Genomic DNA, 23,178 nt, shown 5'->3' on the forward strand with positions numbered 1-23,178 from the left:
ACCCTTTGATTAACGACACACATTTTCTATTGACTTGCCCGCTGGTCGGTCGCCTGTGAAGTTGGGCAGTTGGCTTTCACCGCTCGCCAGAAGTAACAACCTGCATATTTCATCCGGCGATCGATGCACGCAATTGTAATTTGCAAGGCTGACATGTCCCGGCCAAAATGAATTGCTCAGGCAATGGGTCGTGTCAGTGGCTAAAACTGTCCAGCCAATGCATTTTTAATTGGCAAATTGGCAAATCACAATATCTCCAAAGCGGGTAATTCGTGGAAATTTCCTTTCAAGTGGTTAGCCATAGTCATTATGGTATCTTGGCCAAAACGTTTTGATTTAATGGGGCCTTTTTGGTGTCCTATACCATTATAAAATAATATAATGCGAGGGTATATTAGTAATACAATGGGTACTTTCCTTTTCAATACGGTTAGATTTTAACCAATTCTTACTGTACGACGTATAATTCTCTGCCCTTGTACTTTTAATTGGAAAAGTCGAAAAAAAGCTGGCCGGAAATTCGTTAAAAATTTGTGGAACTCATTTATATGGCTCTTCGCTGCTGCTTGGTCCCCGAGTGCCTAAATCTTTAATGCGATGACTGGGCGGCCTTCGCATTATTTTTAAAATGCCTCATATTTGTTTTTATTGGCTGCCGACGCCCACTTTCAAGCTTTCGTTTCATTTTTTTTTTTGGTTTTTATGTATGTATGACTGCATCATCATGCAGTTTCAGCGTACTCCAGCGTCCAATTAAGCGAAATGTTCTGTGGGCCCACGGCTCTATCTGTGTAGCTGGCCCCCTTCCACTTTTCACGACCCCCTTTTTCGACGCCCATTCTTTTTTGCGCTTATCTGCGATGCGGCGCACAGAAGTATGCTACAATTTTTTATGGGCCGCGCACAAGCAAAAATCATGTTTTCTTATTCCCGTGTGCGTAATTTGAAGGGCGCAAAAGTTAACAATGTCCGGTGGGGTGGATATCGGGGGGTGGCTGTGAGGGGGTGAGGGGGTGGTGCCGGGCAAGTGGCGCAATGATTGTGCACCCACAACTATTGATGCATGCGGCTGTTCGTATCCGTGTGAGCTAATTACTTTTCAGCAGTGGCAAGGACCTCTGTGGTTGTGGGCCCAGCGTGTGTTTTTGGTTTGTGCAAAATTGGGCACATCAATCTTAATGCGCCGTGTCTCAGGTTGTTGTCGGATCCCCGATAGGACCTTCCTCCTCGGCCAGAGGGACATGTCAATGGGATTCGAGACGGTTCCCGGTCGCAATGCGAAATTCGGGGCGTCATTTAAAACTTTAATAAGCAAAATTGACAACGACAAGGCTTCGCAGGACACAAGAGGACCCCAAATGGACACGCACTGGGGAAAAAGCCACAAAAAAAGAACACAAAGTACAACTTTGTTCACAGACAAATTGTAAATGTGACATTATAACCTATTGCATGTATACATATTTCATATTTCTTCATATCATTTTTCATGTCCTCATTCATTATGAAGACAATATAGAAGTAGCCCTATTGTCTGCTGTTTTCTTTAGTTAGTTTAAGTCACTTAAACTAATTTTATTCTCATATCCCTCAAATGGACTTAGGATATAAAACGTGTTTGTTAATGCTTAGTCACTTAAGTATTCATACAACCGTTTCAAATTGATTAATATTTAAGCTAAAAAACCGCTGGCTAGCAGACTTATAGCGATTTTCAAAGCTACTTCCTGATCTCAGTCGACTTTTCTGGCAGTGCACGGCAAGCCGGACATTCTGACAGCCAGTCGGATGCCGGACGGACAGCTGGACAAACGCAATGGACGCAGTCGTGCGCTACAAGTTCGTGTAGCGGATGTACACTGGAGATTTAAGCCTTCTGCCGGCCAGCGCACCTCAGCTGCTGACCTCGCTGGCCTGCACCGCCCACTGGGCACCTTTGAACCACCCACCACCCACCATCCAACCACCCAACCATCCACCAGCGCAAGAGGATGGCCCCGTCTCTTATGGCCCTTATATCCGGTTGCATTGGCAGGTAATCTTTTCGGGTCCTTCTATATCCTGTTGCCCGGCCATTTTAATGCCCCGACAACGTTTTAAAACTGTATTAGCCCCTTGCTTATGAGCATCCTGCCATGCATGATACATTGACATTGTGAAAGAGTGTAGGAGTGCTTGAGTGTGTGCATTGCTAAGCTCTCGCACTTCCGGCTCGTTAAAGTCCGGAAACGGGCTAGCAAATGCTTTGTGGCATTGTTGCGCACCACCAGCGATGGCGATAGCGATAACGATATTAAAAAAACTCACCTCTGTGCCGATTGGTCTGCTTGTCAAACATCAACATGGCATCCTCGATCTGCAAATAGTCAAGTTGGAAGAGGGGTTTATTAGATATGTTGGATGAAAATATTAAAGGTAAATACATGTTCTTAATAATGTTAAATATAAATAAAACAATATATAAATATTGTTTATATAACTTAAAGTTTAAAAATCAGTAATTTTTTTTAATTAAAGTAAGCCATATTGTTAATTTGGTAAAAAAGCCATAGTTGGACAAAAAGTTGTATTGATTTGATAAGTATCAAGTATTTTTTAACCAACTTGGAATTGCTTCTTCCACTTTTCCCTTGGTAAAAAGAAGTGGCCATTTTTCATTTCCCAACCCATTTTCCGCGACTTTGCTGCACTTGTTCGCTTCTTTGTTTCAGTTGGTGCATAAGCATTCGAAGTTTGCCTCCTCGGTGCGAGCAACTCAATTAATGGCCTGAATAAATGTTCGCAGCAGACAAAACTGCTGCTAATTGCAAAGTGAGTGCGCACAATGGCCAGCACACACACATATATATATATAGAGAAAGGGAAGGAGTGACCAAACCATCCGCCCTATAATACTCCACCCCATTCAACGCCCACCGCTTTGAAGAGGGCGCAAAACTTTTACCCATTATGGCGCAAAAGAACTTATAATGATAGTTGACTGTCAAACCAGCGCACTAACTAACTAACTAACTGCGCTGACTTTCCACTGGCTGACTGGCTCATTACAGACCCGCTAACTGGACATGAGGGAATGATGAACTCCCCAACTGACTGAATGACTGGTTGACTGACTGACCCAACGACTGGCTGTCATTTGATATTTTAATTGACGCAGAAAATGAATGCACCGAATGTGCTGCTAAATTGGCCATCACAATCAGATTGAGGCTCAATTGCATTGGCCAACGGGAATTGTGCACTGGTTGAATTGAGGCATTAATGGTAGATGACAGATATCAAATGCATTTGGTATTCAGACATTAACGTGTCATATTTATTTTCATAATATTTTGTTTGGTCTTAATTAAGGCTATTATTGATATTGTTTATTTGGAAGCTATCGAATGCCTTTGATGGCTTAAGCTACTTCGCAATTAATACCATTGTTTAGATGTTAACTTATCTATGCAACAGATTAGAACACTCATTACGAATTTGTAATGTAATAGGTAATTGTCGAATTGACTTTGATTTAGTCTGACTTTAGCTTAGGGCTTATAATGGTTTATAATCTGTATTTTTTTAATTGCTTACAATTTCCAACTAATTACTAATTATTTTATTGAGCTGTTAAAGAGCAGCGAATTCTTAGAATTCGAACTTTCCATTAATATGATTTATATGCAATGGTTTTCAAAATGATAATTTGATAAACTGAAAATAATTGATTAGGTAGTATGAATTTTAATTACTTAAAAGAAGATATTTTGTAATTTTACAGTAATATGTAATATAGATAGAGTTATAGAGTTCTGACTAAAATCTATAGCTAAGACCTTTGCCTTACAACACTTTGAAATACACACATTTAAAAAGGCGTCAGACAAATTGCCCAATTAGCCGATAAACGTATTAATTTTATCGCTTTAAATTTAGTGTGTGTGATTATTGAAATTATAAATGCTCATATTGATTGCATGGGTAAACGTAATCTTTGGGCAATTGAACTAATACTTTAATGACAATTTTAAAGTGATTTTCATTTAATCTGGTGACAATCCGCATAAGGCGAATGTCTTATAATGGCACCTCAATTCCTTTGGCTTCCTTCACTCCTTTGGCTCGCTCCCAAGGGCTTTCTTGTCTGCCATTCAATATTATAATGTGACAACTTTGCCTTCGTGCCGCTGCTCGCTTGCTCAACTGCTAATTGCACATTTCTTGTCAAAGTTGCGATGCGGCCTTTAACGAGCTGCAAGATGACCCCGGATAACCACCAGCCCCTCCACCTGCCATTTGGCCAATCTCCTCCTGCCTGACTGCCTGCTTATGGGCCATTGATTAAACTTAATCAATGCGCTTAAGGCAACTCGCAACTCCTGTGCACTGTAATTAAAATGCAGCCACGATGCCAGCGAAGGCGGCCTTATAAAAATTAATTAAGCTTGCGCCGCACTTTTCCGCCCTCGACCCCAGTCGCTGGAAAATTCTACAGCTTCAGTAGCTGCACAGGAAAAAAGAATCGATCCCTCGGGTATCCAAGTCCATTTATTCATTTTCATAAATAAAATCGCATTTTATCCTTATTACAATGATGATGGCAGTTACTCTAAGTAGCCCAAAATATTTTTTTAATATTAACGCAATTTATAAAAATAAATTTAAGTCTATTTAAAGTATAATTCTCTTTCTATCACACGATTTTTCTTTTAAGAAAAATAAAATTGGGTTAAACTGTTTAAGACTTTAGGTAGATCTATTTATTTTGCTGTATTTCTTAAGTGCACATTTTAGCAGTCGCCTAAAAAATATAATGATATGTTTTTACCTAGGAAAAAAACCGTATAATTCATATTACATACAAAAGGATTATACCCTTTAATCCCATATTTTTCCCCGTGCAGTGTGGCTGTTGTTCGCGCCTCGCAATTCGCAGCTCTTCAAGTGCAGCCGCCGATGAAACCAACTACAACATTGTTTTTCAATTAACAATCAACAACAATGCCGCAACACAATACAAACGAACGGCGAAGGTTACACGCGCCAAATGACACAAAAATTGCCAGCTCAGGTGCTGCAAGGATAAGGGGGCGGTGGGCCGCAGGACTACCGGATGGGGGGGCGTGGCAGTACAATTGCAATTGTTGTTGTTAATTAAGCGGGCAAAACTGGAAACGCGAACACTGCGCTCGAATTGCGGCCTGTTGTTAATGTCCGCCCATCGATGGCCAAATGGCCGAATGGCCCCTTTCGCCCCACCGATAGCTGTCATAATTACACTGCCCCCGGATCGGTGGCCAGCTCATTATGCCACCCATTTTCCCGATTTTCCGATTTCCCCAATCCCCCTTTCCACCCCCTCCATTTCCAGCAACCGCAAACTTTAATTCTATTAGCAAACGTTAAATGAACAGCAACAGTAAATGGGGGGAGTGGGGCTCGATACGTATATAATTTTGTTTACAGTAGCCGTTGATATAGTAGCAAATCTCCGCTGTGGGAATATTTCGCAATATATACGGCTTACAGAGAAAAAAATATAAAGCGATACAATATTCTTAAGCTGATTGTAATGAGTATTATGCATATGAAATCGGTGAAATATCAATTTTTATTAAACTACCTAAGAACCACTATGAAACAGTCTTGAGTGTTTTGAGTTTAATAAAATACATTTATAAAATTATTTATATTTATAAAAAAATGTATATCAATATGGTTTAAGGTTTGTAGTATTTTTATCATAGTGATACATATGAGATTTATTAAAAAAACTCGTTGTTAAACCTAAAATCACACTTTCAAACCACAAGCAACGTTTACCTAAAGGTCCACAGATAATTGACCAACTTTGGCAATTAAAAGAAGCCAAATGTGCTATTATCTTGGCCTCAAGTGTATATAAATGTGTGTGCCACTAACAAGCAGGCGCGCGTAATTTTATTTAAATCTGAATTCATTAATTCGTCATAATCCCCAATCATTGCGCCGCCTGGCAGTGCGGAGAACTTCAAAAAGCCATCAACGACAGACGTTGATGCTGTACCGCCATTGCCGCCCAGACCGCCCATTCCGTCCACTCCGCCCACCTCCCATCGAACCGCCCAAAAGCCGGGCCATTCATTTGGCTCATTTTGTGTACAAAAATGCTGCGCTCAGTGGAAACGGCGACGCTTCATTATCGTAATCGTTATATAAAACAGCGGGCAGGCTACAGACTACAGACTACAGAATACAGACGGAATTCAGAAATTCAGACGATGACTACAGTGTCAGACATCTGTGTATGTACGTGTCCGTCTGTATGTATTTTATGCGTTCTGTGGCACATTATGTGCTTACAGTGAGTCCTAGACGAGGCGACTGCCGTTGACATTAATGAATGTGGCCGACAAAGAGTGCTGCGGGTGATTTTTATTTGAGCCCCCGCCCACCGAAGAATTAGGCGGTGACCACCAAAAAAAATAAAAGCAGGCTGGAAAGCGGATAGGTTAAAGTGCCCCACAGTCTCATTTTCACAGTCAAGGGAAGCAGTTTCACTCTTTGAATATTGGGCAAGTACATACTTTTAAGTTAAAGATTTGAGCTTTTCTACTAGTTTTAATAGAAAAGAAAATATGATGAGTTATTGTTAATATTTGTAGTGATATATAGTAAACAATTTTAAGAGTAGAGATCGAAATGAAACTGTTTCATGGAGATATATTTTGCTTGGCGTATAAAAATAATTTTTAAAATATTGTATATTTCTAGTTCTATGATTGGGAAAATACGAAATGGAAGTTCATCTCTTGAGGAATATTTTCTGTTAATTGGAACAAGGGGGTAGTGGATAATACAGCACTCTGTTCCTTCCCGGATGATACCCAAAAATGCATAATTATTTGGTTTTCTCCGGAAATTAAAGCTTAGCAACTCAAGACTTGCGGCTTATGCGAACAATTGCGTTTGTTAGCGATCCAAAGGAATGCGCTACTTTGTCAGATTCCGGGAATGCACATCCTATCTACACCCGTATATGAATGCAGCGGCAGATGGATGAAGCACTGCCCGGCCACTCGTTAAATCGTCAGCAATTCCCACCCCCTTTCGCCCGTCTGCGGACCGCTTTATCCTGCCCATCCACGCCTTTGGTTTTGTTTCAAAGTCCCCGAAGTTCTAACTGGATAATTTGCAGTAATTCATCTTGCCGGCGGTTTTCTCAATTCTCCTTCGGACGCTTTTTTCCTTGGATTCTACTCATAGCCGCCGCTTCACTTCGTTTTTTGGGCTTCCCGCTTTTGTATGCCTGCTTGATTGCGACAATTTATACGGCGTCGGGCTTGTCAGGATTTGGTTTTTGGTGGCTGTGGTGGCTGCCGCTGCCTGTGAAATTGAAATGAAAAGGGGGGAAAAATGGGAAAAATCCCCGAAGCCGACGCTCTTCAAAAATTCTGGGAAAGGGGAAGAAAAACGCAAACACTCCGGCGATTTAAAGCTGCAACTGAATAGTCATACATCTAATGATAGTCTGTCCCCAGCACTCGGCACTTACTTATTTTTCGTTTGTGCGAGAGCGAAAAAAGCCCCAGTAGATAGATATTGTTGGGGGATACATGTGGACTGGGAATGGGTATAGAAAAAGTAAACTTTTCCCGGGCTGGACGTGTGCGATGCCGGGCGGGGGGAGGAGTTTCCCGGGGGTGGGACATCTTTCAAAAAACTTTCGCCGGGCGACAGCAAAAAAACAGCATCCAGTTCTTATGTACAAAACCCACCGACTACCGAATATACATATATGCGTTATATGTGTGTAAGCACATGACTGCGTGCGGTTGAAATATAGATAAACTTTTTTAAGCTCGTATTTATTACATATTTGGCTGTAAGTAGAATTTAAGTTGCTTTTTGCTGCCGACACACGCTGCGTATGAGTAATGTCCAGACCCAAACCACTCAATTCCTTTGCTCACACATACCACACAACTGTGGTTGAGATAATAGTGCTCTCAAAATTATAATTCTTAAGTTTTTTAAATTAAAATATATCTTAAAGCCCCACAAAAATGTATTTTAAATTGAATTTCCACATCAAATCATTATTTCTTCATTAAGGTTAGTACACCAAATTGATTTCGACCATTACATCGATTTCATATTGCTCTAACCAAACTAATTAACATTTTGACATGTCCATTTGACAGGGAAATGCTATAATTTCAACCGCAACTGTGCCACATAGCCTTGCAGTCGGGCGATCTGTTTGCGGTGAACTTGCAATCAAAAACGCATCAATCGAATCCTTTCAGAGACAAAAGCGAGGGAAGGACGGTCGAGTGGCGCATTAATGAGGCGCACTCGTGCGAGTCGAGGCACAGGATATATATTTCAATTAAAAAAGGATTCCATTTATAATCCGCAACTTGATTTGTTATGCCAAAGCAGCAACAGCAGTGGAATTGGCAGTGGCAGTGGCAAAACCGAAACCAAAACCAAACCCCGACATTAGCTGCACGACTGGAACGCAAGTATGAATATTAAATTGTTGTGTAGAGAGTTGTGAAATCGGGCAGTCGAGGAGATGGGGGTCAAAAGATATAGAAACAGATGCAGAGATACAGATACAGATACAGATACAGAGAGAGAATGGCAAATGGCCAATGATGAAAAACGCTTTTGCATAGCTTATGCCTCGGGCTTAGTAGATCAACTATTAATGGAAAAAAGCAAATGAAATGGCTCAAAATCTAAGGGCACGCACTGTGAGAAAGTGGTTAAGGTTCAAAAGGGACAGGACACCTCAAAAGGTCAGGGCACACGCAGCACGAAAGAGTTAATATTTACACAAAAATTTCCTTTGTCACAGGGCCTCCCTTTTTAATTTGATTGGATTGACCGGAAGTCTAATCTAATATTCCCCAGATCATTACATCACACTGTGATGGCCTGCCAGCCGATATTTTAAGCATTTTCAAATTAGTTTCTGGCCCTGGATTATCCCACTTATCAATTTGCTGGACAAGCAAAAGTTTGCTTTGGCCATGCCGAAAGATAAACTTGCATTTTAAGCGGCGTCAATCTCCATTATAACCCTAATGAAAGCAGTTTTCGCACACAGTTTTCTTTTTGGGCCACAGCTTGTCATCACTTTTAATAAGCTGGCCGCAAAAACTTTGTCACTTTTCTCTGCTTTCTCTCGGTTTTTTTTTGTGCCCGAGATTTCTTGAGCTCTTCGTGTGAGCTACTAAAATTTAATTAATATCGATTTCGGATTTGAAAAGGTTCGCCTGCTCGACCCAAAGGACCCCCCACACACACACACTCGCATTTTGCGGCAGGCCAAACAACTTGAGCGGGTTATACACATAAAAAAAGGCAGCAGGAAAAAAAAGAAAGAAAAAAAAGAAAGGGCGGGTTAAAGGGGGTCCATTGGGGCCATACAAAGATGTTACAGCTTAGGCAAGAACTTGCACTGAAAAACTTTTAATCTTTGCGAGCATAAGTAAGATATATGTACTCCTCCGCACAGTCAGTGTGTGTATATGTGTGTGTTTGAATCCAAGAATGGAAGCAGCTGCTCAATATTTTTGCAGGGACTTGCGAGTGGAATTGAGATTTCTAATGGGATTGGTTTTCTCAGCGAAGGGTAGTTCCCAGGGACCTTTCTTTCTATTCCAATCTGGCAGCAGTTAAAGTTGCTCTACGGCCATATAAAACAACTTGCAGAACAATTTTCGTTAATTAAAATATTTTCAATGTGTAGTTATATGCTTTGCGAACTGGTTTTACTGGGTTCTATGTTCTGTGAAGGTCCTGCTGCTCCTTTTGGTCCTGGCTGGCCCGTCATCGCTGCTAAGGATGCTCGAATTACAAAGCAAATTATAATTTCATGAAAGTTAAACGAGCAACTCTCCACCGCTACTGCTTTGGCTGCTCCTGCTCCTTCCGAGGGTCACTAAGCTGGGGATCCTGCAGGAGGTTGCCAAAGGGGGCGGGGCTCTCTCGAGTGCAAAGGTGGCCAGGTCGCCGAGCTGTGCCCGAGATTGGGAATTAAACATGCTGCCGGGGAGCGAGCAATGCAAAATACATAAGAATAAAAAGTGAATTGGGCTGGCTGGGAAAATAGGGGAAAATATCCAGCGGAAGTCGAGAGCTGAGAGCCCAGAAGACGGCAACAATAAAAAAACTTTTTTTTTCGGTATGTGCAAGTGCGAATTTATGTCTTCAATTATTCAACGCCTCATTTGTATGCCCCGCTTCCTCTCTCTCTCTCTCTTTTGGTAACTATGTGTGTGTGTGTGTGTGTGCGGGCGGCATGCTAAAATGGCAGCGTGCATTTCCGTATCCGGCCAGTGCATTGCATATGGCTGCACATGTGCCATGTCTCTCGCCTCCTCTGCCAATTGAAATTTCAACTGGCGCAAAAGTAATTCAATTCAACGTCGAGAAGCTGGACCCGAAAAAGCCAAGCATCCTGCTGCCGGTCCTTATATAACTTTTGGGGGTTTTTTTTCTCGCAGGGTTGGGGGTTTTGAAGATTGGAGGATTGCAGGGCCTTGGCGGAATCCACTCCGAGGGCCCGACGACAGCGGCAAGAACAAAGCATTTAAGAAGTTATTGTCATAAATGTTTGAGTTTGTTTGTTGTCGGCACACCCACACCCACACCCACACCCACAGGCCCACCCCCACTCAAGTCCACATGACTCCACCCATGGCAGAGAGACACAACTTTTATTTAGCCATGTTGAATGCCACCGCCGCCAATTTGCAATTCTAATGTAATTTTTTCGCGAATCATAAGTTAGAGCCGCAATTCGGTTGAGGGGGATTCACTTGAAAATGTTCCACGGCTTAAGGCCTGACCAATTGTAAAGTTACCCAAAAATGGAAAAGGGCGGCCCTGTTTCCTCGTTAGTTACGCGGCACAAATCGATCAGAGTGCAAACAAAAACCAAGAAATGGTTTAGGAAAACAACGAAAATATGTTAATTTCCCTTCATGTTTATTGCGGCACCATGACGAAGAAAATTAAAACGAAATCGAACGAGGAAATTCGATTGTGAAAGTAAACGAAGATAGAATGCCCTTTTAGAAAAAATTTAGGGAACTCGATTGCAAAAATAAATGAAGATAAAATGGCCCTTTAGGTAGGATTTTTAGATGAACAAAAGCATTTATCACTATTTTAAAAATATTTTGAACTCTAAAAAGTAATTCAATCTAAAATGTAATATCCAAAAATGCCAGTATGAGTCCTTATTAATTCATTCGATCAAAGAGAAATAATCAAGGAATACACAATCACAAGAGCCACTCAATTAAGGTTGAAATGCCTTTGGCAGCATAAGCAAAATCTCTGTTGTTTTATTAGGGAATTTATTAGCGTGCTGTGCCAACTGCGTAAGGATTCGCCGAAGCCCTGCCATAATTACCAGCTTATAAGGAAAAAAGGGATTGCAGGGATACAGAAATCAGCGAGCGGGAAGGACAAATAAATGCGAACTCAAACAATGGCAGCGCATTTTCATTTGCATTATTTAGCATTTAAGCGTCACGCGTTGCGTAAACAAATTGTGCAAACAACAACAAGAAAAGGCAGCACGAGCTCCGCGTAATTCATTAAACAATTTGGTTTTTATATTCGAGAAATCGTGGGGCGCGTTTTTTTTTCGGGATTTTGTGGGCGGGCTTTTTTGCCCGAGGACGAAGGCTTAGCTGAAGTGAAGCTGCAACTGAGACCGGGGATTTAGTTGGTCAGTTTTTAAAGCCACACACTCGAAGGGTTCGTCCTGGCCATCGTGTATATCCTTTTTATACACACCAATGCACTTATTGGTTTACTTGTTTACATGGCAAGCTGCTCGTTTTCACACTCTTTCTTATTTGCTTTAACATTTTCGCATGCATATGCAAGCAGCCAGGACGAAATCGAGGACGAGGACGAGGACGTGGACGTGGCGGAGGACCTGGTCCAGGTCCCAGGAGTGCAGCAGTTTGTTGTTGCTCGTTGTCCTGCGGTGGCATTCGGTATGTGCATGTGCATGTGTGCCTGTGTGGGTGTCCGCTTTAAGTGCGCCTGTATGCGTGGCAGTTGTTTGCAATGTTTTTACATCGAATGTTGATTGTACAAAACCACTGAACAAGAAAAATTAATTATACAAAAACGTCACCGCCAAACAGCTACCGAAACTGTTGACCCATTGGTGCTGGCGGGGGCGTTTTGAGGGGGCGGGAATGCACAGAGGAAAATGGGACCCGCTTTTACATATGCATTTTACCTTGATAAATATTTTAAGGCCAGCAAAGGTCGCTGGTAGAACGGAAATGCTAGGGATATTTATAGATGTATATCTTTTAATTAAATATTGATTTATTTATATTCTGATTCTAAAAGGAACTGCCATTTAAGATCACATTAAATTAGATTTTTTGAATATTTAAAATTATGTATAACCCCACACATAAACGTTATTCTTTAAATCACATTGAATAAGAATTGAATGAAATCTTAGTACATCAAAAATATTACTTATTTCTTAATTGAGATGATACAAAAATTTGTTTTGAGTGCCTTACACACAGCAGCTATTTTGGTAACTACTAAATGGTTGATCATTTTTTGCCCTGTGTAGGCAACCTTTGTTTTGATGCAATTTTCGTTTTGCGGCTCCAGATAAAATGAATTTATGCCTAACCAGGAGACAGCCAGACATGCACTCGGTGCACAGCCCACACATATATTTCATTATATTTATTTATTATTTAACGTATTCCGCATTAGGCAGTGGGAGCAGCGCACACAGGGCATTGTCCATTTTGCTGGCCAGCAACCACAGGGCTCGAAACGAGTGTAATAAATCAGACCCAACTGGCAGGCGGACCAGAAGAATTTAGAAGTGCAGCTGCTGCTTTTGCTGGGGAATCAATTTATGCAAACGCCTCGCAATCAAATAATCCCTACGAATCGGTCGAAACAGCTTTTAAGCAAATGCGAAATCCTGTAGCATACTTTTAAGCGCTGGCTTAATGTGAGGCGAAGGCTGATGGGTGGATGGGTGGATGGGTGGTTGGGTGGGTTTTTGGGTGGCTGGTGGGTGGTTTTGGCATTGGCAAGTCGAAGACGTCGAATGCCGCGGGCTCTGTACGTGTTCAAGTGTGAAGCTGGCAGTGCCACGCCCCCGCAGTACGCCCCCAAATCGACGCTTACACTTATATTATGTACGAGCATTTTTATTTTATACCAGCTTTCTGCTTTTTCTCTCGCTATTTTTGTTTTGCACGGAAACTGCGTTTTTGCATTTTTTCTATGGCATTGCATTTAGATGTTGTACTTGCGTGTGTGTGTCTATGTGTGTGTGTGTGCAGCTTTTGTTGCGGTGCTGCAGTGCAATATTCTCAACCCCCCCCCAGCCGCCCAACGCTCTCCCCCCTTTTGTGTGAATCAAGCAAGTTTTTATTTCAAGCAGCCAGCGGAAGTGTGGCCCTTGTTGTTGCTCAGCTAAGAAGTGGAAACTGCCGAAGAAGATGAAGAAAGGGGGCTGGAAAAGCTGAAGGAAAATCTCTGGGAAATATGGGGTGGCAAAAGGCAGCATTCACAGTCGCACTCGCACTCGCACTCGCAGTTGCAGTTGCAGCTGAAGTTGCCTTCTGTGCAACATTGTGGCACATGGCAAACTGATGACAACGACAATAACTGTAATGAAACCGAGATAAGCTCTGGCCACCCCCACAGTATCCCTGAAGTTGCTGGGGGCGTGGCATACGACGATGATGATGATGATGCTGCGGGGCTCCACTGTACCGCTGGACCTCCGCTGACACAAGCAAATCGCTTGCTCATTTGTTGTGCCATTGTTGCCAGTCGACGGGGCAAATTGTGGGAAATTGAGTTTTATGCCAGACCAGAGGCGATTATCGCGGTCACGGATTACAGAGTGCAAGGAGCATTATAAATGGAGCTTAGGGTTAGCTTACGCAGCGTCCAAAATGGAAGCCCTATCCAAGAGAAAAGCTGCCACTCGAGGGTTTGTTTGTAATTAAATTAAACAAAATATTCATAAGCTTTCTGCTAAATAGAGTTTAATACGAAAATAGATAGCAAGAAATAAATATGTATTAAGTTCTTGTATATGTATTTATCATTTCCTTCTATAAAAAGGTAGAAGCGTTTACTGTTTCATTTTAGAAATTATTTTGTTGATGTTGTAAGACTACTTTGGGGTAAATTCTTTTCTAACTTACAGACAAATACGGCTTTGACTCAAAATTATAAAATTGTAATGCAAGTACCAGCTTTTTAGATTGTAAAACTATATAAAACATTTCAAATATTTGTAATATAAACTGTTTATAACAGTTGGAATACTTTTTAACATGTCTAAAATACAATGAGTGTCACCCAAATAAGGGCCTTTATAGAGTGCCTATTCTTTTCCAGCCTTTAAATAAATTATTTAGACCTGTCAAATGGCTTTAGATAAAGTCTTAACATTTTAAATCCACTAAAAATGCGTATCTAAACTTTTATGGCTAGACAATGATTGATAGGCGATTTCGCTTGATCTCTAAAAGTGCCTAATTTAATATTTAAATTGCTTTCCCAAGATTCAGTCATGCAAATCGATTAAACTCCACTCCGATGGTCTGTCAAACCCACTTGCGTGGCTTTTTTGTCTCTCTGCCGTTTTTGAGAAATCTAACCTCTCGGCTGGCCACTGAATAATTAAAAAAAATTTGCCACTCAGTTGGCTCAGTTCCCGCCCCTCGAAAAGTCAGGCGTTGGATGGATGGAACGGGCTTCTGCTATCCCGGGGAGCAAACAGTGTGACAGCCTCAACCGCTGGATTTTCCCCGCTTTTCCCCGGTTTTCCCGCTTTTCCCGGCGTCATCGTTGCTGTCAGTTTCAACTACGCTTTCGTTTTTACACCCCCCCAGTCACTCAGGCCCTTTAAACACACACAGACGCAGAATGCTGAAACTGTTGATGTTGACATTGCGCCTGGCCTGGAATACCCGAAATATATATTCTTCCTTCTTTTGTTTTTTTTTTTGGTCGTTCTTGGGCTGTCAAGGCGGCCGAAAAATAAGAGCCAGACCCAAAACCAACCCCCCTTCCAGTAACAGTTCCTGGTACGCCCCTGCAGATGCTCCATTCCTCATGTTTGGCGAGTGATTTATTTGACTGACACTTTTTCTGCGTTGATTGCATCGTAATCCCAACATAATGAGTACTGTTATATTTCATGGCCATTCTCGTTTGGAGCGACCCAAATGAAGTAGACAATTTTTCAAAAACAAAGACTGTGAGGATTTTTTGGGGGTTGTGGGGACTTTCGTTCCATTGTGCATGTGGCACACGTAGGCGGCCACTTGAGAGCGGCCAAGTGCGATGGACAAAACGCTGCTCAAATTCTCATCATTTGTAAGCGTCATCAGCAGGGGCAGCTGGAAAAGCTAACGGAAAAGCGGAAAAACAGCGGAGAGCCATTTGGCATGTATCAAAATGGAAACGTTTTCTATTTCATTTACCATATTGCTTACTTTCCAAATATTAAAGAAAGGGATACCAAAATATTTTAGATATTTCCTGAGAATTCAATTAAATGCAATTAAATCAATTGCATCAGTTTGATGCATTCCAAGAAAAATCTATTCCTTTAATATTGCATAATAATTGAAACAACGTTCATTGGAAGTGCTTACGCCGAACTCCCATTTCGATTTTCAAAGAAACCACATGATTAGTAAGTAATGGAAATTCATATCAAGGTAGATGTGAGTTTAGCTGTTTATTATTTGATTCAGTTGGTTTTCCTGGATTTCTTGCAAAATGTTATTTTCTATCGTTTTGGTAAATATGAATTCACATGCAAGTAAAATAAGTATGTAAACAGTTTCTGGAAGAGAAATAAAAATGGATTTTAAAGTTAGAAAAGAAATTGTCTTTAAGATATGTTGATATTTTCAGATTTTCGATTTTTCTGCATTTTCAGTGGTTTCCAGAAAGGGAGCCCAAAACTGCACTTCCAGTTTCCATAACTTAAGTAATTGGATCCCGACTTTGAAGTGGGATGCCTCTATGAGTTTGTGGTTGAATTCTCTAATATTCTACATTTGAATTTTCTTTTTTAAAGAGGGTCAAAATTTTAACCCATTTTCATGTTCGGTTTTTCCATATTACCAATGCTTTTCAGAATGGGACCCCAAAAATGCACTTCTAGATTCCATAACTTGAGTAATTGGATTTCGATCTTGAAGTGGGATACCTCTATGAGTTTGTTGTTGAATTCTCTGATATTCTACATTTAAATTATCTTTTTTAAAGAGGGTCAAAATTTTAACCCATTTTCATGTTGGATTTTTCAGCATTTCCAATGGCATCCAAAAAGGAAGCCCAAAACTGCAATTCCAGATTCCATAACTTGAGTTATTATATCCCGTTTTAGACCTGTGATACCTCTATGAATTTGTGGTTGAATTTCCTTTCCTTTTTTAAAGATGTTCAAGTCTGTTCTTTTATGAAGATATTGTTGTAGCCCTCAACTTGTTGTTTGGTGATTTTCTTAAATTGATTAAGCCAAAACCTTGTAAACCATTCCAATCTTTAAGAAACTTCCATTTGCTGTAGCTTCGATGACTGACTACCAGTTAGGCTGAGGCCAAAAGTGTTGGCACCTGAGTGCCAGGAGCTGTTTTCGCAGGGGACGCTCGTGTTATCCTGCTCCTGATGGACAAATGTCCTTTGGGCCATCATTGTTTTGCGAAAGCCCAGCGGACTTATTGTTGTCAGCGGCGGTAGTTGAAATGCGGAGATTCCAACGTTTTGTGTTTTGAAAACTTTATGGAAGATAAGGGCAAGTATGGGAGATTTTCCTATGCATAATGCGGCAAACGCACCCGAAACGGGGGCTAATTTCTCTTTGTCTCCAGTCCTTTTCTCCAGTTTTTCCACCATTTCCCCCCGTTTGTCAGTGTATCTGTGTACCCAGTCGCATCTGTGTGCGGCGGCAATAAAAACTTTTATTGTTGTCACACGTAGCAGAGTGTAGTAACAGTGAAGCCAGCAGTTCCTGTCTCCATTCTCCATTTACCATCTCCTGGCCATTTTGCTGGTCCTCCTGTTGTTGTGTAACCTGCGTACATACTTCCGTTTCCGCCTCCTTTTTCCTTTATTTTTCCTTTTTTTTTTATTTCGGGGCCAGCCAAATTGAATAAAATGGCCTCAGTTAATGGTTGTCGGGCTGATTCAGTTAGCGCATAAAATGAGCAGAGCTCTATCCACCATCTCCAACTTTTCCTTTTGTGCCCGCACACACTTCCTGTATATTTTCTGTATATATTTTGGTCACAAATGTGGCCGGGCCTAAATCTCGGTTTTACGAGCGCATTCTTTTGTTTCCAACTGCCCTTCCCCTCGCCATCGCCACTGCCATTGTTTTGTTTATTATTTGTTTTATTTTTACATACATTCTTCTGGTAGCGTCAGTCTTTAGTTGGCCCATTATGTTGGGGCTTTCGGTACAATGCGAAAATCAATGCTAATATATTAAACATGATTGTTCCCAGCGCGGGTATACAGACTGGAATTTTTATGACGCTTTGACGGTCCGAAATTGCAGCAAAACGCATGAATAAATAGATTTTAAGTTTTGTGAAAAACAAAAAAGAAATTGAAAAAGCAGTAAGACAACAGCCGAAAAATTGCAAAAGAACGAGCGCTGCATTTAAATGAACGACGGCAAAATGCAGACAGTTGGACATGCAAATGGCAGTGACGAGAGATGTAGGTGCTCCTCCGGAAAAGGGTGGGCTGGTGGGTTTTTCAGGGGGTTTTCCGGGGGATTTCGGGTGGCTTTTCGATGGGTTCCTGGGCTCCAGTTCCCCATTTTCTGCTGGAATGACGAAATGCCCGTTCGCTCGCTGACTGGTTGTTCGAGTGTTTAAAACGGCTATTGTGCAGCTTGTGGTTGCTTTGCAAATTGAATAAAAGTTCATTCGAGTGTAAGGCAACCGATAGCACACCCACACACACTCACACACACACATGGAAAACCCTCGTTGGGCTGCAAAAAAAAAAAAAAAAAAAAAATTGCAGAAAAAAGAAGAGGAAACTGCGAGCGAACCAACGAACATTGAATGAATGTGAATGTAATCGTTTTGCAAATGAAAATTGATTTTTGAATTGTGGGTGGCCGGTCCCGTTGAACCTTTCCCCGGGCTCCAGCTTCCGGAGCTCTATCACTCCGGCAAGCAACTAAATGAAATCAGCGACTGGACACGGCAACAAATGGCAGTTGGCAAAAAAGAAAATGTGCACGGGGAACAATAGTGAAAGCTGATTTTCACATTTTTTAAAAGCAAAAATGCAATTTTAAACCTTTATTTTTGTTGTCTGAAAAGAACCTTCCTTATTTTAAACTATATATGCATTTTGGAACTTAGCTGTTTTTTAGTTTCTTACTAACTGATGCGCTTTGTTAATTAAATATTTATTTTAAAAAACTTCCTAGCTTTACTTTTCTCTCTGTATCACATACAAAGAATATATGTGTCCATTGCTCACAGCGATGTGCAATTTGGTTTTTAATTTAAATGCCAAATTTAAATATAAATTTAAATCTCGCAATCGCATAAAAAGACGCGAACACATAGCGGGCAGATAAAGAAACTAAAAAATTGTCATTAATAATGCAAGGCTTAAATATTTGAATGCCCCTGCGATGGTGTTGGTGCGCTGCTCTAATTGCGCACTGGTGTTGGTGAGCACTAAATGCGATGGTATGTGTGTATGCCAACGCACAAAAGTGCGCTATACATTTTTCATGCGGCCATAACAAAAGCAAAAAACATACGGAAAATGCTCAGCGCTTTTCTTATGCCACAACGACCGTTTTCCTCGATTCAAAGACACTGGCAGGGAGAGAAAGAGAAATGTATATTCGCAGGAAAGGAGATAGAGGGAGACAGAGCCAGATAGACGGGCAACAAAGTGGATTTGAATTATTCAAAAAATGCGATTGTTATTTGCAAAATGTGCAGTGAATTGAGACGCTCGCAGACAAGCGACGACGACTGCTGCCGCTGCGATTTACGTTGGCGAAATAATGTTGTATTTATGAGCCAGAATAGTTGGCTAAAGAGTTTTATGGCAGCACAATTGATGCAGCAAGGCGATGGAAACTTTAACTGAACGTTTGAGGTTCAGCCCGTTGGCAAGGGCCGGGAAATATGAAATATTTACTCACATAAAGTGCTGGTAAAATGATATTTTTCACGTTCAACTTGCCATCAAGCCCGCAGCCACATTTGCATTTAGGTGTCTTTGGGAAAATGAACTTTTAAATTTAAGTGAAAACAATAACTGGCATTTGGTAGAGAGAAAAATTCAGTAGTTCCTGGAATAATTGGTCAGCAGAATTTATTTATTGGAAAATTAATAAAGTTGTGCCTTGTAAAATTCATAAGAAATTTATAAATGTTTGTTTACGAGCATTCATATTTAATATGACCTTCTTTAAATGCTTTTGAAATTGTAAATACAGTTAGATGCCATTATAATGCTCTTTAAAGGCCCATTTAAAAATTACCATGGCATAAATCAGGACTAGAAATGACTTTTATGATCCAATAATTAGAATGGGAAAACCACTGAAGATTGAAAAAATTATATGCGTAGTACTTAGCTATTATCTGAAAAATATATTTTATATGCTTGCACTTGCTCGTAGTTTTTCCTCATATACAAACAATATTTCGGAATGTTTTACTGTGGATGGTTTTAGCCCAAACATAATTGACAGCTGCATCATTTTTCCTTGGCCCAGCGAATGCCACTCACGCTGCAGCTATTTATCATCTGCGACCGAGGCGTTTTCAAAGGCCAAAGCTGCACCACCCGAAAGCAACGCACCACTGGTGACATTGCACTCTTCTGTCCATTTTGGCTTCGCAGAGCCGAGTCATTATAAATGAAAGCGCAGCCGGCTATCCAAAACCTATTCAATCCGCCCACAGCTACTGGAAAAAACATAACAGGAAAATAGAGGAAAAATAAAAGGAAAACTCAAACCGAAAATGGTTTTAATCAGTTATTCATGAGACGGGGGCGACGTCAAACAAAAGCCGCTGCCGGTTGACATTGGAAGTCGACTGACTGAAAGATGAGGCTGCAGATGATGATAAAAAAGAAAGCAGTATGTGAAAAAAAATTTATGAGCTGGAAAAAGGCTTCGAAAAAAAAGAAAGCCTGAAACTCCAGCCGGCAACAACAATTAGCTGCAACTTAAAAGGAAGGCGCAAAGGGTTTGTTTATTTAAAGGGGATAGAAAGGGAGGAAAAAGGGGGTGGTTTTTTAAACCAACCATTTGAAAGGGGGTGAGTTCTAGAGACGACAACACATCTTCTTCTTCTTCGTCTTGGTGTCTTGGCGTGTTGATGGAAGCACTCCAAACTAATGAGTATGCACATATTGTATGCAAGTGGCAAAAAAGGGGTAGCTTTGCCGCCTTTGTTGCAACAACTCTAGATGCACTTGGTGCCCAGGTGGCATGTCTCGTCAAGAGGGGCTTGTCGTCGCTGATTTTGTTTTGTTGCCCGGCCAAAGAGCCTTCAAATTAGTTGGCACAAAACATAAATGCAAATGAATGCATGCATTTTCGCAAAGCCCCCTTCCCCTCCCCCTGCCCACACAGCCTCATTAATGCAGGCCTGATTGGACTTTTTGTTTGGGGAGGGGAAATGGTGGATGGGAGGAGCGTACCCAGTGCACTTAAGTAGCTGGGTTTTAAACAATTACATTGGACGCCTTTGCACATTATGCTCTATCTGCTTTCACCTTTCTCCACTCCCTTGGCCGTGGTGTGAATGAATGTTGTCTGCTGATTGAAAATTCTTGTGCAAAAATGTCGACGTCGACGTTGCTGTTACTCTGACATGCTGCTGCTCATTACATTAATTGCTTTGGCTTGTCTTTGCGACAGCCACAGACGATTGCAGTGCACACGGTGCGTATGCGTATTATGCATGCAGGAGTGTGTATCTGTGAGTTGCATCCGTGCGCTGGATGTAACCGTGAGTCTGTGTATGTGGAGCACCAGCAGCCGAAACAGCAGCAGTCGCATTTCAATTTCAATTTTGCAATTTTGGCAGCTGCCAGGTGGCACTGTCTCTCCAACTGTCTGCCATCCCTTTCCCTCTCAGTCCGCCTGTCTGTCTCGCTGTCCCTCTCGCACTGCCTGTCTGTCTGTCGGACGGGCAGTTTCCCATATCATGGCAGGCAGGCAGGCAGGCATCTTTTCCCATTTCCCATTCCGAGGCTCAGACCAATGCAAAAGCCTTTTTATCGCTTTTGCCCCTCATCAATTCACTGGCTAACAGATTTGCGCAGCTGTTTCCCTCGGCCTTTCTCTTGCCCTATAAAATAACTGGGAGAAAGCTTTGCGTACTGTACCATTTCGATCTTGGAATAACTCTTCAAAAAATCTACCTAAGAATTAAGAGACATTAAAAATATGAAGAAATATTTCTTAATGACATATACTTTCATTTTTATACATTTTCAAATGTATTTTATTTGAATTATGCCAGTAAACCAATTTTTATATTTTATAAAAAATTCAAGACCATGAATTTTAAGATTGTTTTGTAAAGAAAATTAAATGTACAAAATACCATAGTAATATAGTGTGTTGATAGAACGGAATTATTTATTTTCTCAATGAGGTACCACAATCCTTAGTCAAATAAAATAAAATATTTAAATTCCAGGCGAATAATATTTGATTAAAGACTTTTTAAAGAGTTTTTTGTACTATAAACCACATAATATTTCATATATGGATTGAAAAACCATTAAGATTTTCTCCGCGTGCGTGGATGTGGGTGTGCGCGTGTGGCTGCAACTGTGCATGTGTGTGCACCCGAAAATGTATGTCGCCTGTCAAATTACTTGAATCTCTGCTCTGCAGTCGCCTCCTCAGCTCAGCCAGCTCAATGCAGTTGGACCCACATTTGTGCGCTTGGTTTGTCGTGTCAGTCAAGCATAATATGATTATGTAGATGCTCGCACACACTCTGCTACACACGCACACACACACAGAGCGGAAACGGAAACTGAGTGGGCTGGATACCGGGAACTCCACCACCACCACCACCACCACCACCACTACCAATTTCACCCACACATTCCGCAAAAACTACGAGTATCTATTGGTTACGCAATACAGCTGCAGTTATCCACAGAGCGCTGTCAAATCGTATTTATTATTTTATGTTTTCATTTTGAAAATTGCCAGTCGCCATTGTTGTTACTTTGGCTGTGATTACAGTGAACAAAAAGCACTATCTGTCCATAATGTCCGACTGTCTATCCGGTTGTCTGTCTGGCTAACTAATCGACTGTTGTCGGATCGCGTCAAGTGCCAGGGTTCCTCGGGTTTCCCAGCTTTTCCAGGCTTTCCCACCTTTCCTGTCCCCTTGTTCATTGTGTTTGCGGCTGGCAAACAGTCAAACGGAAAACGAGAGATATTGAGAAATGGGGGAAAACCATTGACTTTTACCGGCAACTCTCAGGATGTGTGTGTATGTGGGTGCCTCAAAGTCCCCTAGCAATCAGGATTTGGTATGCAAATTTGTAAAATGGAATTGCATAAATATTAGAAATCAATATTGGTCTCGATTCCCTCTGTCTGTCTGTGTGTGTGTGTGTGCCCCAGTGTGTGTGAGCTTTAGCCAGGGTGATGAATTAAGGCAAGTCGATTAAAAGATAAGCGCTCAAAGTGCCCCTAACTTGACTAAATGCCTTCAGTGTCAATTTGCTTAATGTTGATGAGAAAAACACAACGCACAAAGTTTTCCCTTTGCCCGTGCCCCGCCGAGCTGCCACTTCGACGTGTGCTAAGCATGCAGCAAACTCCCTTGACCTGATGATGATGAAAAACAGTTTGCAACTAATTAAGCTGCACGCACAATCTAACATGCAAGTTAACACCCGGCCAGCAGGAGGCAGCAGCAATAACAACTTAGTTCTCCTCGGCACAGTGCAACAAGGCCCTGTGAGTTGGCCACCGGATGCGGAAATGGAAGTGCGGATATGGGCTGCACTCCATTTTACACTCTGGCAAAACTAAGGAATTTAAATTAATTAACTTAGGAACTTGTATATTGGTATATACCTATTTATATTCCAGAACTAATTTGTGTTTCTAAGTAAATCTCC

General features: G+C 41.3%; 1 protein-coding gene across 9 annotated transcripts in view; it reads right to left on the bottom strand.

The window, feature by feature from the left end:
- LOC119553817 (RNA-binding protein Musashi homolog Rbp6) overlaps positions 1–23,178 on the bottom strand; it is a 185,806-nt gene that overhangs the window by 23,771 nt on the left and 138,857 nt on the right. For all 9 annotated transcript variants that reach the window (XR_005219785.1, XM_037864442.1, XM_037864445.1 and 6 more), the window contains one exon: positions 2,308–2,356. Coding sequence is in view for 8 of the 9 variants with exons in the window: in XM_037864442.1 (XP_037720370.1) it covers positions 2,308–2,356 (49 nt within the window). In the remaining variant the exon portion in view is untranslated. The remainder of the gene's footprint in view (positions 1–2,307; positions 2,357–23,178) is intronic.

This window comes from Drosophila subpulchrella, chromosome 3L, assembly GCF_014743375.2.
Source record: "Drosophila subpulchrella strain 33 F10 #4 breed RU33 chromosome 3L, RU_Dsub_v1.1 Primary Assembly, whole genome shotgun sequence".
In the NCBI taxonomy this organism is placed as follows: domain Eukaryota; kingdom Metazoa; phylum Arthropoda; class Insecta; order Diptera; family Drosophilidae; genus Drosophila; species Drosophila subpulchrella.